At 43.5% G+C, this 15,067-nt stretch overlaps 1 protein-coding gene across 1 annotated transcript; it reads right to left on the bottom strand.

Annotated features, from left to right (window-relative positions):
• Positions 1–774: 774 nt before the first annotated feature.
• On the bottom strand, positions 775–11,915 carry LOC145399334 (trypsin-1). The gene is made up of 10 exons (XM_080271990.1): positions 11,854–11,915; positions 11,498–11,700; positions 10,421–10,660; positions 9,114–9,202; positions 4,621–4,706; positions 3,652–3,751; positions 3,186–3,360; positions 2,547–2,673; positions 1,431–1,561; positions 775–833 (listed from the first exon to the last, which is right to left on the bottom strand). The coding sequence occupies exons 1-10, from the start codon at positions 11,913–11,915 to the stop codon at positions 775–777; spliced, it is 1,272 nt and encodes a 423-aa protein (XP_080128116.1).
• Between the last annotated feature and the right edge of the window lie 3,152 nt (positions 11,916–15,067).

Here is a 15,067-nt window from a genome sequence, read left to right as displayed (position 1 = left end):
AATGTGGGCAGGAGAGACAATGTGGATAGGTACAGTCCAAGTCAAAGGTTTGCCTAATATTTCACCTCTTCCACTTCTCACATCCTTTTGCTGGCTGATGTTCATAAGCTGGGAAACTCTTGACATGCCCTTCCCATTGATGATGCTCTCTAACATTATACAGTAGGGGGGAAAATGACAAATGCTCTAAGTGAGAAGTAAACACAGTGGAACACAATAGTTGGTGAATCTATGTCTCTGACTGTACAAGAAGGGGGTAAATTGAATGAGAATTGTGTTTAAGTTCAAGTGTAGTGAGGTTAGAAAGGTATAAAAGACTGCAAAGGAAAGCAAAACAGGAACAAAGACATGGACAAGCAAGTAGGAAGGATGGTAGTTGAGCATTTGATGGGGAAATTCAAACGTGTGGTGAACAGGAGAATTGTAGAGATAATGGAGAAATGGGTAGAGGTGCCAGAGGATGTGATATGGCGGAATGACAAGCGACAGGCAGGATGGGAGATGAGATGGGGAAGGAAGAAAGTTGAAAAATAATGGAAAAATGGTGTAGGATGATATGACAAAGGTGACATGGTGTAGGAAGGACGAGAGGTGAAATGAGGCAGGAAGAGATGGCGAGAGGATGAAGGACAGGATGAGAGGTAATTTCACTAATCTACAGCCAGACACCTTAATCCTGTAAGGTGTGGCCACAAACGATCTGCCTCAGTCACCCTGTTCTCCATCATCAGACTGCCCTCTCTCCAACTCACGATGGGAAAGGGATGGTGAGACTCAAGTGCTGGCTGCCCAAGATATCCAATCAGAAGTGTATGAAACCTTGTGGTAGATGCCTGAGGAGAAAAAAAAAATGTTTCTGTTAGTTTATACAGTAGAATTTAGTGTGGCAACTGTTCTACATCCCTTTCACTTTAACTTGGCTTAAAATTGCCATCTCTCAGTCTTGAATGCTGAGCTGTAAGATTAGACTAACACTAGAATATGGTGCTAGTCACAAAGAAGTGCTCTGGGAAGAGTGTCATAATACTGTCTTACTCTCTCCCTGACCTATGTGAAATATGCTGCATAAGAACAGAAATCTGGGCCAAGTTAAGGTGAAGGAACACTAAAGCTCATATAACCCATGAACTGTTACAACAAAATTAACAAACACAATACAGAACAACTAAGATTTGTGCATTTATTATATGCTGAATGAGATGAGGCTATTCAGTGCCAACATTTAAAGCAAGGATGACCAGATTCACATGTCCCTAAGTGTCATTAGGTGAGCAATAAACCCCAGCCACCCCTCAGATGGAAACCCACATGGACCCCTACCACTCAGAGCACCTTCATCCACTAAATCACAAGCAAGAATAACATAAAAAAAAAAAAAAGGGTGGGGTGGCATCAGAGTGAGTGAATTAAAGGTAAGGCTGTATACGAACCTGGCTGCTTCCCCTGGGCACATGAGTATCCCGCAGACACGATGCCCGCCAGGTACCATCGTCCACCATCTTGAATCATCAGGGGGCCTCCAGAGTCTCCCTGGCACGAGTCCTTACCACCCTGGCTGTATCTGTTGAGAAAAACAAAATGGCATTATGCCAATATCATAGACAGAAAGTTTACTGTTTTTACTTTAATTTGGAGTACAATTGGCATCTATGCATCATAAACATTCAGTTGCAATAAAGTAATACAGTACATTAACACTATAATTTGAATGTAAAACTGTAATACAGTATTGTCTTTCTCTGCTGCTGAGGTACATGAAAAAAGTTGCAAAAAGACAAAACTATGAGCCAAGTTGAGGTGAAAAGAGTTTGCTAGTAATAGTAGTAGTTGTATCTCCAGGTAGATCTGAAGGTGAATCCAGTGGACTGCTGGCTGAAGCTGCCCCTCTCCTGCAGTCAACCATCCTCTTTTCAGGTGAGGGGGAGAAGGAGTGTGATATTTGCAAAACCAGTCATTTCAGCTGCCTAATTTCATTGGTGCCACCACATGAAGGTGTCCCTCTCCAGCACAACACAAAGACACTGCTGGAGAGAAACGGATTCATGTGGTGTCACTGATATAGCCAGATGGTTCCATTACCTCCTTATACAAACACCCTTTATCTCCATCCCTATCCTCTGAAGGGAGGATGGTGGTTTGCAGGAGAGCAGCAACTTCAATTAGCGGTTCACTGGGTTCACATCCAGATGGGCCAGGAACTACTAGAACAGTATCAACATCACAGAAACAAACACGTGCAACTACGTAAACACCAAAACTAAACAATGCCAAAAATGTGCAGCTGATGTTTAAAAGTAAAAAAGTACAGGTGGGGCAGAAATCATGAGGTACTTAGCTGCACTGTTCACTTCTGTAACTAACAGGTTAATGCACCCTACACACATAATCTCTGGTGCTAGTCACAAAGAAGTGCTATGGAAAGGATGCAGAGCTACAGTATATCTTATTCTATCAAGCTACAGAAATAGGCTGCAAAAGTATAAAAATCACTGCCAAGTTAAAGTGAAAGAACTACAGTAAATAAAAACTCTGAATAATTAACGCACCCAGCACACATCATCTCGTCGTATATGATAACGTTGATGCCTTTCTGCCTATGCCAGTCCTCACAGATGCGCGAGTCAAGGATTGGCACGTCCACCACCTGCAGTGTTTTGGGACGCAGCCGTGACCCTGTGTAAGGATGAAGAAGGGAAGTGAAGGTTATATATCTATCCACTGCCAGACGGCTTAATCCCGCAAAGGGTGGCCACAAACAAATCACCATCATCATTATTACCATACTGTCCTTATTACTATCATTATCATCATCCTGAACTCTTTTTCCACCCATCATCATCATCTAGACCTCTTTTCCTACCAATGATGGGGTGAGGGAGGGTTTGGAGAGCGAGAATAGAGCCTAATAGAGGGCATGGATCAATGTTAGTCAGTGCCATGATAACAATGACATCAGCTTCAGTCATATAGCCTTAATCCTGTAAGTGGTGGTCACAAACAAATCATCTCCATGTCACCTTGTCCACTGCCATCACACTGCCTTCTCTCAAACTCACACTTCCCTCTCTCACCTCTCCACCCCTGTGTCATATGCAGAAAGAAACTGACAAATAAGAGGTGTTACAAAGCCTCTGAAACCATAAAAAAAAATAAAAAATAAATAAAAAGAAGTGTTGTATGCTTACCAGACTGCATTGCGCCCCATCCAGCAGCCCAGCCATAACTCCCAAGCCAGTCCGTGCCTTTCTCCGGCAGGCAGATGGGCTGTACATGTGGCTGATAGTGCACAGGGGAGTCCAACTTGATCACTGCCACATCAAAACGATCTGCTTGTGGCGTGAACTTGAAGTTGGGATGCACCTGGGGATTAAATAAAGTCAGTTTGTGGGAAGTGAGTTGGGGGGAGGGAAGTCAAATGGTAGGTGACAGAGCCACTTGGAGGCGTTTTGTCTGTGGCCACCCTTTGCGGGATTAGGGCGTCAGGCTATAGACAGACAGACAGATAGTTTGTTTACATCTGATGGAACTTAAACACTGTAATAATAAATACAAACTTGATAACTACAGTATCTGTCTATACTCAGATGCTTAAATTCCATAAATGATAACCAAAATAACAACATTAGTCAGACACATACTTGCTGTTCTTACCTTAATATCCGAAGCTCCAAACACTAGCGGTGAGAGTGGTTCCCGGTCCGAGTTAAGCACATAGTCGCCCAGTGTTACTCGGATCTGGTGTGGCCGGGCTCTATAAAACAGGAATGAATCTTGTCTTATTCTGGGTGGCACAGGACACTCCATAGCACCTCCTCTTTAGTGATTTACTTTGGCTATTACACCTGAATATTCTCTAGTATGTTTATTTATATCATTTTAATATCAACATAATTTCATGCACTTTAACTAGGTAAAGATTTTTTCCTTTTGATGCTTATTTCTCATGGCTCAGTGGCAGAATAAGGCAATACTATGGCTCTACATCCATTCCATGGCACTTCTTCATGACTAGCACCGTTGTAGTATTAATTTCTTGGTATAACTCAAAATTCAAGATGGATAGATGGCATAGGAGGATATTGAGGTGTGATATGCAATATAAATCACAAGAGAAAAGATGTTAAGAAATTCCCAAGGCAACTTAGAATATAAACTTAAAAATGACAGTTTTCAGTTTCAGTACAGAGGAGGACACTGCCATAACTTAAAGTGGAAACAGAATCATTTGTGCAAAAATCTTCAATTATCTCAAAAATGTAAGCTGGTAAAAGTGTGTCCTGTTATTCTTAGTAGTAGTAGTAGTGGTAGTGGTAGTAGAAGAAGTAATAGTAGTAGTAGTAGTAGTAGTTATAGCCCCAGGTTCATCTGAAATGCAAACTCAGTGGACTGCAGACTGAAATTGCCTTTGTCCTACAGTGCACCATCCATCAGTTTGGGTGACAGGGAGGGAGCTGAGGGACATATGTATAACCAGGCAGTGAAGCCACCTGGTTATATCAGTGCCACCACATGAAGGCATCTCTCCAGCACCTGAGGCATCCAATAATTGAAACAGGGTATATGAAAAAATGCCTTGAAATAAGACACATGAGAGTATTGTGTGTATACTGTAGTACTCACCTTGCAACACAGTGGCCAGCAGTGACCACATGATACTTGTTGATCAGTGACCCACCACAACGGCTGGAGCCAATCCGTATATATGCCTGAGGGGGTGATACTGTTAGGGAGGAAAGGGTGGAGCAATGTGGAAGGGAGGAAAATTATGACAGTGACAGGATTGAAGGAAAGGTAATCACAGTCACTAATTTCTTTACCTCCTGGTCAGAGGGGTGTGAAGGACAAGGGCTCATATTCTCACTGGGTATGGAAGTTCCCAAGCACATCTTCCATTATGATTTATTTTCCAAGCTACTCATTAATATCCTCTTATGTGCTTCTTCTGTCTTTTTAATGTCGATGCAGACTGCAAGAATAACACACACAAATACAGTAATGCAGCAGAATCAGAAATAAACCCATAAGGAAGAGATGTTAGTAAGTTTCCTAAACGCATGAGAATAACGCCCAAGGTTGGAGAAAGGCCAGGAGGACTGACATGGGCTATTCATCAGATACACACACTTACACACACGTAAACACTACTGAACTGCCATTATTCATTCACCTGGCCCTGCATCAGTCTCGTCTTCCACCTCCAACTCACTACAGGGGTAAAGAAATTAATGATGGTACAGTACAGTGGTCCCTTCATAACTGATGCTGTAGTGTCTGGAGTTTTAGCTATTTGGTACATAAATCATCACAAAATTCCAGTATACAGCTCTGGGCTAATTGCATTGTATTTTGAGATAGCTTAATCTGTGCTGTTAAATAATCTCAATATAAGTTTTACACAAGTACAGGTATATTTTAAGGTCTTATGATGTTATAGCTACCGCAAAGGTGTGAGTTTAAGAGAGGGCAGCCAAATGACAGACAGGGTGACATGAAGCCAATTTATGCTGCCCCTTACAGGATTACAGATAGACATTCTTATCACTGAAGGGTCTGTTTTGGGGAAGTGCCAGTTATTCAAGAATTTCACTATTTCCTAGGATGTATATTATGCATCCTTGGCAAATATGGAAAGACCACTGTACAATACATATATAGGTTTATGTGTGGATGGTGGTGACAGAAAGGAAAGCAGAGTATAAATGCAATATTAGTATCAATAACTTGGATGGGAACAAGGGAGATCGAAGGAGGCAGAATGACAAATATTGCATCATATGAAAAGATAACAGCACAATGATTGAGGCAGAAACAGTAATGGTATGAGGGGATCATGTACTAGAATGAAGACAGTGAAAGGTAAAGGCTGAAAGGAAGGACTGTGATAACATGGTGGCATATCGTTATGGCTCTGGGTTCACTTAGATGGGAATGTGGTGGACTACAGGCTGGTGTTGCCCTAATCTTTTTTTTATGCATGGAAGAAGGAACCAAAAGCTAAAAGCCCACTAGACTGCTCCCTCCTATAAAAAATAAAAACAAGATCATAGAGAGCTAGATTGAAGGTCCGTTTACTATTTGCAGTCCACTATCCTCATTTAGGGGGGTAGGGAGTTGTGGGATGTTTGTACAACCAAGCAACAGAGCTAACATGTTATATCAGTGCCACTGTGTGAAGGCATCCCTTTTCAGCTTCTAGGTTTTCACTAATGACATAAACACATGATGAAATGAAACAAAAGGGATGAAAACTGAACTAGTGAGAATGGTGAACAAATGTAAAGAGGAGAATATGATGAATGAAAGTGAGGTAAGAGGATAGGAAAGAAATGGGTCATGGGAACAGCATCATGAAGGAACAAGAAGGAAGGAAATTGACAAAGGACATGCAAAAACATGAAATAAATATACTGAATGAAAAAAAAAGAAACTAAAAAAAAAAAAAAGAATTACATGATAACAATGACTTATTTAGCTTAAACTGGTGTGAAGCCAATTGTTCATACATATCTCAGCTTACAATGGCACATGAGTGAATACAACTATGTCACTTCTTGATATTTTTTACTGATCTTATACTGAATAGTCCCATCCACTGATTCAGTCTAAAAGTTATAATTCAAAGTTAAGTACTGTGAGTGTTACCATATCAGTACATTAGTCACGCTCAGTTAGGTGTCAGGTCAGGTCACTGGCTAAGGAACTGTACTGTGTGGCTTGGCACATCGTTCTCTCACACTGGCACTTAGGACAGCATGGTTCAATGTTTATTCATGTCAACAAAACACTGAATGGCTTGATGCACAGACAGATGTTTCAAGACACAATTTATTGGCTTTGTGTTCAACTGTCAACATGATCAAACACTCACATGTATAATACAGTACAGTAGACCCTTCAGTAAAACAGACTTATCTCACCAGTACAAAGCTTTACAAGTATTTCCCATCAGTATGGTAAATGTACATCACCAATACAAAGTTTTATAAGTATTTCACTATCCTGAATCAAGTCCAGTGTTATTTCCCATTGAGATATTACACTTTATATGACAGGCGATGGTCTGTGATGCTGTTGGGGTTACTGTACTATTCTTCTTACATCCTCTTTGTTTACCACCATGGCAACTAGATCATTTGGTTCGCCATCCACTCGCTTGCTTGGTGAGTCAGGGTTCACAGGTTCTTCAGTCTGATTCAGCAAGCCTTCAGCACGAAGTTTTGAGGGTGACCTGTCTTGCTCTGCCTAGTCTTACTTCACTTGTCTTCTGTAACTACCTCCTCCTCCTGCGGCCTTTGTCTCATCATCCATCACTCCATAACACTCACCCTCTCACCCACACAATCACCAACGTTCACATCCTGAATGAGTCATATTCGCAGAGACTGGAGACTTTGTAGCACCTCTTCCTAAGCTATTTATTTTACACAGTACACCTCAGTATCCTCTTGTAGGTCTGCCTGGCTGAGCAAATCCACTGAAAACAAGCAAGCAGCCATCTTGCTGTGGCAGACAGGGTAATGCTAAGGTCAAAACAAGGTCCTTTTATGGTGAACTACAGGGAAATTGGGGAAGTAGAGCCCCCTAAAAATGAGCTGTATAAGAAGTAGTCTCAGCCTGGACTTTGAACGTTTGGTAAATGTGGCAGAGTTCCCCACATGGAGGTGTTGTGCAAATATTATCATAAAATAACATAAATACCACACACGACAATACTTAGGTGTAATATGCAAAAAAAAACACCAAGGGAGAAAGGTAACAAGGCCTCCTCTGCCATCCATAACACACTCCAATATTCCCCCATATCTCCTCCATTTCCATAACCCTCTCTGGCAGGAAATAACCGATCCAAAAGCAAAAAGTTCATTGCAGTTTTCCAGGTCGTCGTCCACATAACTGGTCCGAGTCTGTCCAAGATGCAACCTGCTATAGAAAACAATGCGGCACCACACTGTTAAAATACTGGAGTCTAACCATAAGGAGTGAGACCTCTACCTCAAATTGCAGTGTCTGTGAGTGAGTCAGTGCTTTGTAAAATTATACTATTGATACTATGCCATGTTCACTTTAACTTGGCCTAAATTTGTCATCTTTCCATCTTGAATGCTGAGATGTAGCAAGAGATTAACATTGGAATGTTGTGCTAGCCATAAAAAAGTGCTATAGATAGAATGTAGGGCAGTGATGTTGTCTTATTCTGCCACTGAGGTATGGGAATTCAGTGGCAAAAGGACGAGAATCTGGGCCAAGTTAAGGTGAGGGAACTATAGTGCTAGGAAGCAATACATGGCTCTATTTGTTAAGTCTTAATGAGGAATTAGTTGCAAATGCTGGCATTTTTGTGGTAATTCTGACAAAATATTTTGATCAAAGTGGCATTTAATTACTGAAAAGATGAAGCTAAAGACTTAAACTTGTAATATACAGTAGGTTAATGACAGTATAAACTATTCAAATATACTACAAATTATCCTTTCCAGAAATAATATGAATTGAAATATATAAGCAACAGTATATCCTCAATTTAAAACACCAGATAAGACACATAAGCATAAATAAATGAAGATAAATAACTACACTAATGATTTTCAACTGAGAGTGTACCGTACTTCAATGAACATTTTGGGAGTCACATGTGCAGCTGTTCAACAATATTATCAATTTAACAGTCATCAAAATAATTAAATCTACATAACACATCCTAATTCTTGTGTATTGAAGAAATGGTTTGGTCATTGTTACTTGTGCCTATCCTGCTAGTTTCTTATCTCCCACAACTCCTCATAGTTTATAGTGTCTTCTCTTTACATCCACTGACGCTATGGTTTAGCACTAACCTCACAAAGTACCCAAAATGTCCAAGCTCTTCCCACCAAGAGACAGAGCCATTCCCACAACACACAAGGAGTAGGATGTGTTTAAGTGGACCATCCTGTGTATTAGACAACTCATAAATTGATAAAAGGAGGATCTTATTTTATCATTATGTTGGAATATTTGATGTCCATTGCTTAAACTGAGGAATTACTGCATTACCAAAGCCATGTTATGTATCTACAATGCTGCGAGTGCTACTGTGCTGCTGGTGTAAGGGTGAGTATCAACGAGTGCCTCACCTGCCATGGGAAGGACCCAAAGCCTGCCTCTGTGCCGCCCACAATCCTGCGCTGGGCACTGAGACGGCTGCCCACACTCAGCCCACAACCTGTGATAGTAGTAACAGTTATAACCCCATGCTCATCTGAATGTGAACCCAGTGAACTGCAGACTGAAGCTGGCCTCTCCTGTATACCACTATCCTCCTTCAGGAGCAAAGGAAGGGAGCTGAGGGACATTTGTATAATCAGGCAACTCCACCAACCAGATACATCAGTGCCTCCACATGAAGGCATCCCTGAGCTGCAACCCCAGGATTATCTGAATAAAAATCCAGTGGACTGCAGACTGAAGTTGGCCTCTCCTGCATGCCACTATCCTCCTTTCGGGGAGACAGGGAGGGAGCTGAGGGATGTTTGTATTACCAGGCAGCTTCACCACCCAACAATATCAGTGCCACCACATGAAGGCATCCTCCTGCAGCACCCAACCTGCAATACAACGCCACTGCAGTCATTCAGTGCTGGGGAGGGATGCCTTTACACGGTGGCACTGATAAAACCTCTGCTGCTTCTATAAACATCTTTCAACTCCTTCCCCATCCTCTTCTATGTATGCTTCCAAATGCCGTCAGTTCCTTCCCTATCACTGAAAGAAAGATTGGACTGCAGGAAAAGGGCAACTTCAGTCTGCAGTCTACCAAGTTTACATCCTGATGAACCTAGAGCCACAGCAACAACTGCAGCCATTCTGTCAAAACTGCCCTGAAGGTTGGAACATAGAAGCTGGTGTTGACTGCAAGATACAGTACCTGTACTTCACATCAAGATCCTAACCCTTCTTCATTCAACAATGATATCATCCTCTTGGCCTCCACTACCTACATGCAAAATTTTCAGAATGTCAGGCTAACTCAAAAGTATGTTTGCAAAAAAAAAACTGATGTAACCTTCTCCATCCACCCATCATCTAATCCCCATCAGGAACTCAGAGGCCCAGGGTAAAGTTACTCAGTCCCAACATTTATGGCAAGGGTGGCCAGCCTCACCTGTCCCTGGGTGACAATAAACCTCAACTGCTCCTCACATAGAAACCCTTACAGGCTCTGTCTGGTTGGTATGCCTCAACCCACTAGACAACAAGGCATCATTTGGATATATGGTTACCACCCAGTGTAGCAAATGGTTTCCCAGGTTACAGGAAACTATATGGCTTTTCACTCAATGTAGAGTCACCTGAAGGCAGCACTACATCGAGTGAGTGGATGTTGAGTGCCCCCACCTACCACACTACAATTTTCTCAACTCGTAATAATTTTTCGTCTTACCATGATCGTTCCTGATGGGTCCGTAGTCCACCGGTGTGAGTCCAATAGGGTCCTGCCGATACGACTGGTGGCCTCGCTGACCTCGCTGTGTGGGGTAGCTGCAGCAGGCAAACAGAAAACCTCCACACCCGCCATCAATCAGCCCTCCCCGTAGCCAGCACATCAGGAAGAATTCACAGGACCCAGAGTAACACAGTGTTGGATCACCGAGGAAGAGTCGACGCGTGGCACTGGACAGGCCTGGGGAGTAAAAATGATCACTTTTAAATACACACACACACACACACACACACACAAATAATGCAATGTTCTCTCTCAAGGACTCCCCACACAGAGGTTGGCCATGGTGCAGCTGATGCATTCTATGGACTGGAAACTAAACTGGATGCTAAACCGTAAGCCAAAACCAGGTAGTCACTTCCAAACACTCTCTGGAAATTGTTAAGACAAAAGATATCCAAGAAGGTGAGATCTTTAACAATAAGCATCTCGGCTTGTGCTTTTAATTGTATGTGTGATTGAGTTACCAGCCTGAGAGTGATGGCTAGACTGTGTGGCTAGTTACCAAGCTTCTAGCCACATTTCCTTCTTTCCTGCCTGCCTTCCATTCTTACTTCCTGCATGCTTGCCTGCCTTCTTCCTTTCCTTCCTTTCTTCCTGCCTACCTCCTATTCATAAATTTAATATACCTTTCTTTCCTTCCATCCTTTCTTCCTGCCTACCTTCTATTGGTGAATTCAATGGATCTTTCCTTCCTTCCTTTCTTCCTGACTATCTTCCATTGATTAATTTAATATATCTTTCTTTCCTTCCTTCCTGCCTATCATCTATTGGTTAATCTGATATATCATTCTTTCCTTTCTTCCTTCCTTTCTTCCTGCCTACCTGCTACTGGTGAACCTAATGGATCTTTCTTTCCTTCCTTCCTTTCTTCCTGCCTAGCTTCTATTGGTGAATTTAATATATCTTTCTTTCCTTCCTTTCTATCTTCTACTGGTTAATTTAATGGCTCCTTCTTTCCTTCCTTCCTTTCTTCCTGCCTAGCTTCTCTCCATACATTTCATATACCTGACTCACCATACTCTGAGTTGCGTGATCCTGCTGGTGTGGCGGTGCGGGGGTTACGGCCAAGGGGCAGAGCACGGGGCCGGTCCAGGGGTCCACCGGGGCCCTCCAAGTCACCACCAAGTCTTAATTCCTCTTCCAGTTCAGCAATACCAGACCCGGCCAGACCCAGACGCTCCGCTATCTGTGTCGCCTGCAGTGCATCAAGGCTGAACCTGAGGAGAAAGGAAAAAATAAACCCCAGCTCATTGGAATGTGAATTTCCTTGCTGTTCCGACTACGAGGTTTGCAAAGACAGTGGTTGAGACAGTGGCAGCTAATCAATGAAGTGGTCTATCAGTTAAACACACACACACACACGAACGTACCTTGTGAGGATGCTGTTGAACTCTTCCTGTGTAATGGTGTCAGATGAGTTCACAATGTCCATCAAATCCTCTCCAAAACTCGGCCATGTAACACCGCTATCATCATCAGTGTTGTGTCTGTGTGTGCTGTGATGGCGTGAAGGGTGGTCCAGTGCGTTTAGGTCATTGCCAGAAACCAGACGGGAGAGGGTATCATTCAGGAGGATGTGCAAAGGGTCGACTGGGGATGGAACGAATGTGGGAGGAGGCGGGGGACCTGAATCAGAAGTGGGTGTAGGTGGGGGTGCATCATTGGGCGTAGGTGGGGGAGCTAAATCGACGGTGGAGGGAACAACTAATGCATTGAATGTGGGGGTGGGTGGGGGAGCTGGAATGAAGGTAGGAGGAGGAGGGGGCACTGCATTTAAGGTGGGAGTAGGTGGAGGCCCTACGTTGAAAGTAGTAGGGGGTGGGAGTGCTGTGTTTAAGGTAGGGGGAGGATGGGAAGCTGTTTTAGAGGTGAGGGTAGGTGGGGGAATAGGATCAAAGGTAAGGGGAGGAGGTGGTGCTGGACTGAAGGTGGGTGTGGGTGGGGGTGCCACATCAATGGTGGAAGGAGGGGGTGCTGTTTTGGAGGTAGGAGTAAGTGGAGGTATTACATCGAAAATGGGGTTGGGTGGGGGAGGTGTATTTAAAGTGGAGGTAGGTGGGGGCACTGGATTAAAGGTAGGGGGAGAAGGGGGCGGAGATGACGATACAAATTGATGAGACGTAGGCACTCTTGTAGGATCCCAGTTTTGGTGTGGCTGCGGCAGGTGTGGTGTATGTGTGGAGTGCGGCTGTGATGTGCGTGTGGAGTGTGGTTTAGGTGAGCGTGATATCCGTGTGGAGTGCGGTTTTGGCGACTGTGGTGTGCGTGAGGGGTGGAATTTAGGGGGATTTGGGTGTGGTGTAAGTGAGGAGCGAGATGTGTGGCGAGAGTGTGGCTGTGGTGTGCGGTGAGGCTGTGGTGGTGTGCGTGGGGAATATGGGAGTGTGGAAAGAGGGTGTGGAGTGTGTGTGGGGTTGGTGTGGGGTGTGTGGGTGAGTGTGGTGGAGGGGGCGGGGGTTGACACCAGAAGCAGCAGTACTGTGACTCCCACATACTGGGTCATGGCCAAGCTCCCGCCCGTCTGTGGAAAAAATAAAATAAAAAATAAAATAATGATACAAAATAAAGAGCTCACTACAAAACAAACATTGATTTCCCTATAACTACTACAATTACACCAGTTAACGCTGGGTGGTAACCATATAACCAACCCATATGTGTTCCCTACGTGTCAACAAACGGGTTGGTGGAGGGTTAGTGCCCCTTCCCATAAAACAACTGACTCAACGACAAACGGCCACCTCTTACAGTATCATGGCGTCTGACTTTACATAAACAGATAGATAGATAGATAGATAGAGATAAAGAGAGAAAGAGAGAGAGAGAGAGAGAGAGAGAGAGAGAGAGAGAGAGAGAGAGAGAGAGAGAGAGAGAGAGACAGAGAGAGAGAGGATTAAAAGCTGCGGAAACTAAGGAACTATCTGGCTTCTCTTCATCTGACAGAACAGGGCTATTCCCACCAAATGATTACTTTATTGTTACTGCATAAAATTGGCTCAGCACTAGTTGAGGGAGGAATACATCTCCTTGGTTACTAGTCAAATCATCCCTCCAATCACACTACATCTGGCTATACACTGAGCTGATAATGGGTTAGGGATCTTTGTTAGGTTAATGGGGCTATAGTGAGGACTGAAAGGGACGGAAATATGGAACTGTAATATCTTAGAAGAGGAGGAGGAGGAGGAGGAGGAGGAGGAGGAAAAGGAAGAAGAAGGTAAAAGCTCACTTGATGCGGGACCACCTGAAGGTTACTTATATCACTTAAATATCGACATAAAGTGCAAAATAAATCACTTATGGAAATGTGTTTGGAACTCTCCCTGACACTTACCATATTACGAAGTTGGTGCCGGCCGCTGCATCGACCTGGAGAAAGAAAGATGTTAGTATTAGAGACTGACTAGGAGAGAGAGAGAGAGAGAGAGAGAGAGAGAGAGAGAGACAGACAGACAGACAGAGAGCGTGTGTGTGTGTGTGTGTGTGTGTGTGTGTGTGGTGGAGGTATGGGTTAGAGAGACATATGAGAGACTGACTGGGAGAGTGTGTGTTAGTGAGATGGAAGGGGAGACTGAGAATGACATGGAGGAAGAGACTGACTGGGAGTGCATGTACGTGAGGTGGAGGAAGAGAACAATGATGAGGTGCATGGACAGGATGGAAAGATTGATAAGGGAAAAACTGACAAGGAGTGTATGTGAGTGAGTTGGAGGGGGAGAGGGGGTGACCGAGGATGAGATGAAGGGATGGTGTGGAGATGTGTAGGAGTAAGGGTAGTGTGAGTTGAAGATGGGACAGCGTGATGGTGGGGGACAGGGTTACATGGAGGCGATTGGTTTGTGGCCACCCCTTCCGGGAATAAGGCATTTGGTGATAGGCAGACAGACAGACATATAGCCTAGATACCACATACAGATAGACGGATATTGATAGAAAGACAGACTAATAGGTAGAGACTGTAGACAGATAAATAAAGTGAGAGACAGATACAGCATATAGAAAGATAGACAGATAGACAGACAGATAGATAGACAGATAGATAGATAGACAGATAGATAGATAGACAGATAGACAACTGGAGTGCATACCGTCTTTACCACCCCGTCCATGAGAGTGAATCTGAGAATATATGAGGCTGAATAATGCTTCTTGGGAAATGCCATTTATACTGCATTGTTACCTGTGCCCTGATTCACACACCTGCTGCTGAACAATGCAATACTACTGACCACACTACTACCACTACTGCTGCTGCTGTTACTACTACTACTACTGCTGCTGCTGCTACTATTACTGCTACTATTACTACTGCTGCTATTACTGCTACTACTACTGCTGCTGCTATTACTACCGGTACTACTACTGCTGCTGCTGCTATTACTGCTACTATACTACTGCTATTGCTGCTGCTATTACTGCTACTATACTACTGCTGCTACTACTACTACTACTACTACTACCACTACTACTACTACTGCTGCTGCTACTACTACTACTGCTGCTGCTATTACTGCTACTACTACTGCTGCTATTACTAGTACTACTACTACTACTGCTGCTGCTGCTTTTACTACTACTACTGCT

The sequence above is a fragment of the Coenobita brevimanus genome, chromosome 48 (assembly GCF_032717465.1).
Source record: "Coenobita brevimanus isolate Jiangsu-jjx chromosome 48, ASM3271746v2, whole genome shotgun sequence".
Taxonomy (NCBI): Eukaryota; Metazoa; Arthropoda; class Malacostraca; order Decapoda; family Coenobitidae; genus Coenobita; species Coenobita brevimanus.
Note: the sequence above shows the minus strand (reverse complement) of the source record. Positions and strands in the feature narration are given on the sequence as shown.

Excerpts from the sequence above, each read along its gene's own strand:
- LOC145399334 (XM_080271990.1), bottom strand. The coding sequence starts at position 11,915 with ATGGACATTGTGAACTCATCTGACACCATTACACAGGAAGAGTTCAAC. Across the intron at positions 3,752-4,620 it reads GCTGGCCACTGTGTTGCAAG|AGCCCGGCCACACCAGATCC; the intron begins GTGAGTACTACA and ends CCTGTTTTATAG. Across the intron at positions 1,562-2,546 it reads GACGAGATGATGTGTGCTGG|ATACAGCCAGGGTGGTAAGG; the intron begins GTGCGTTAATTA and ends TTTTCTCAACAG.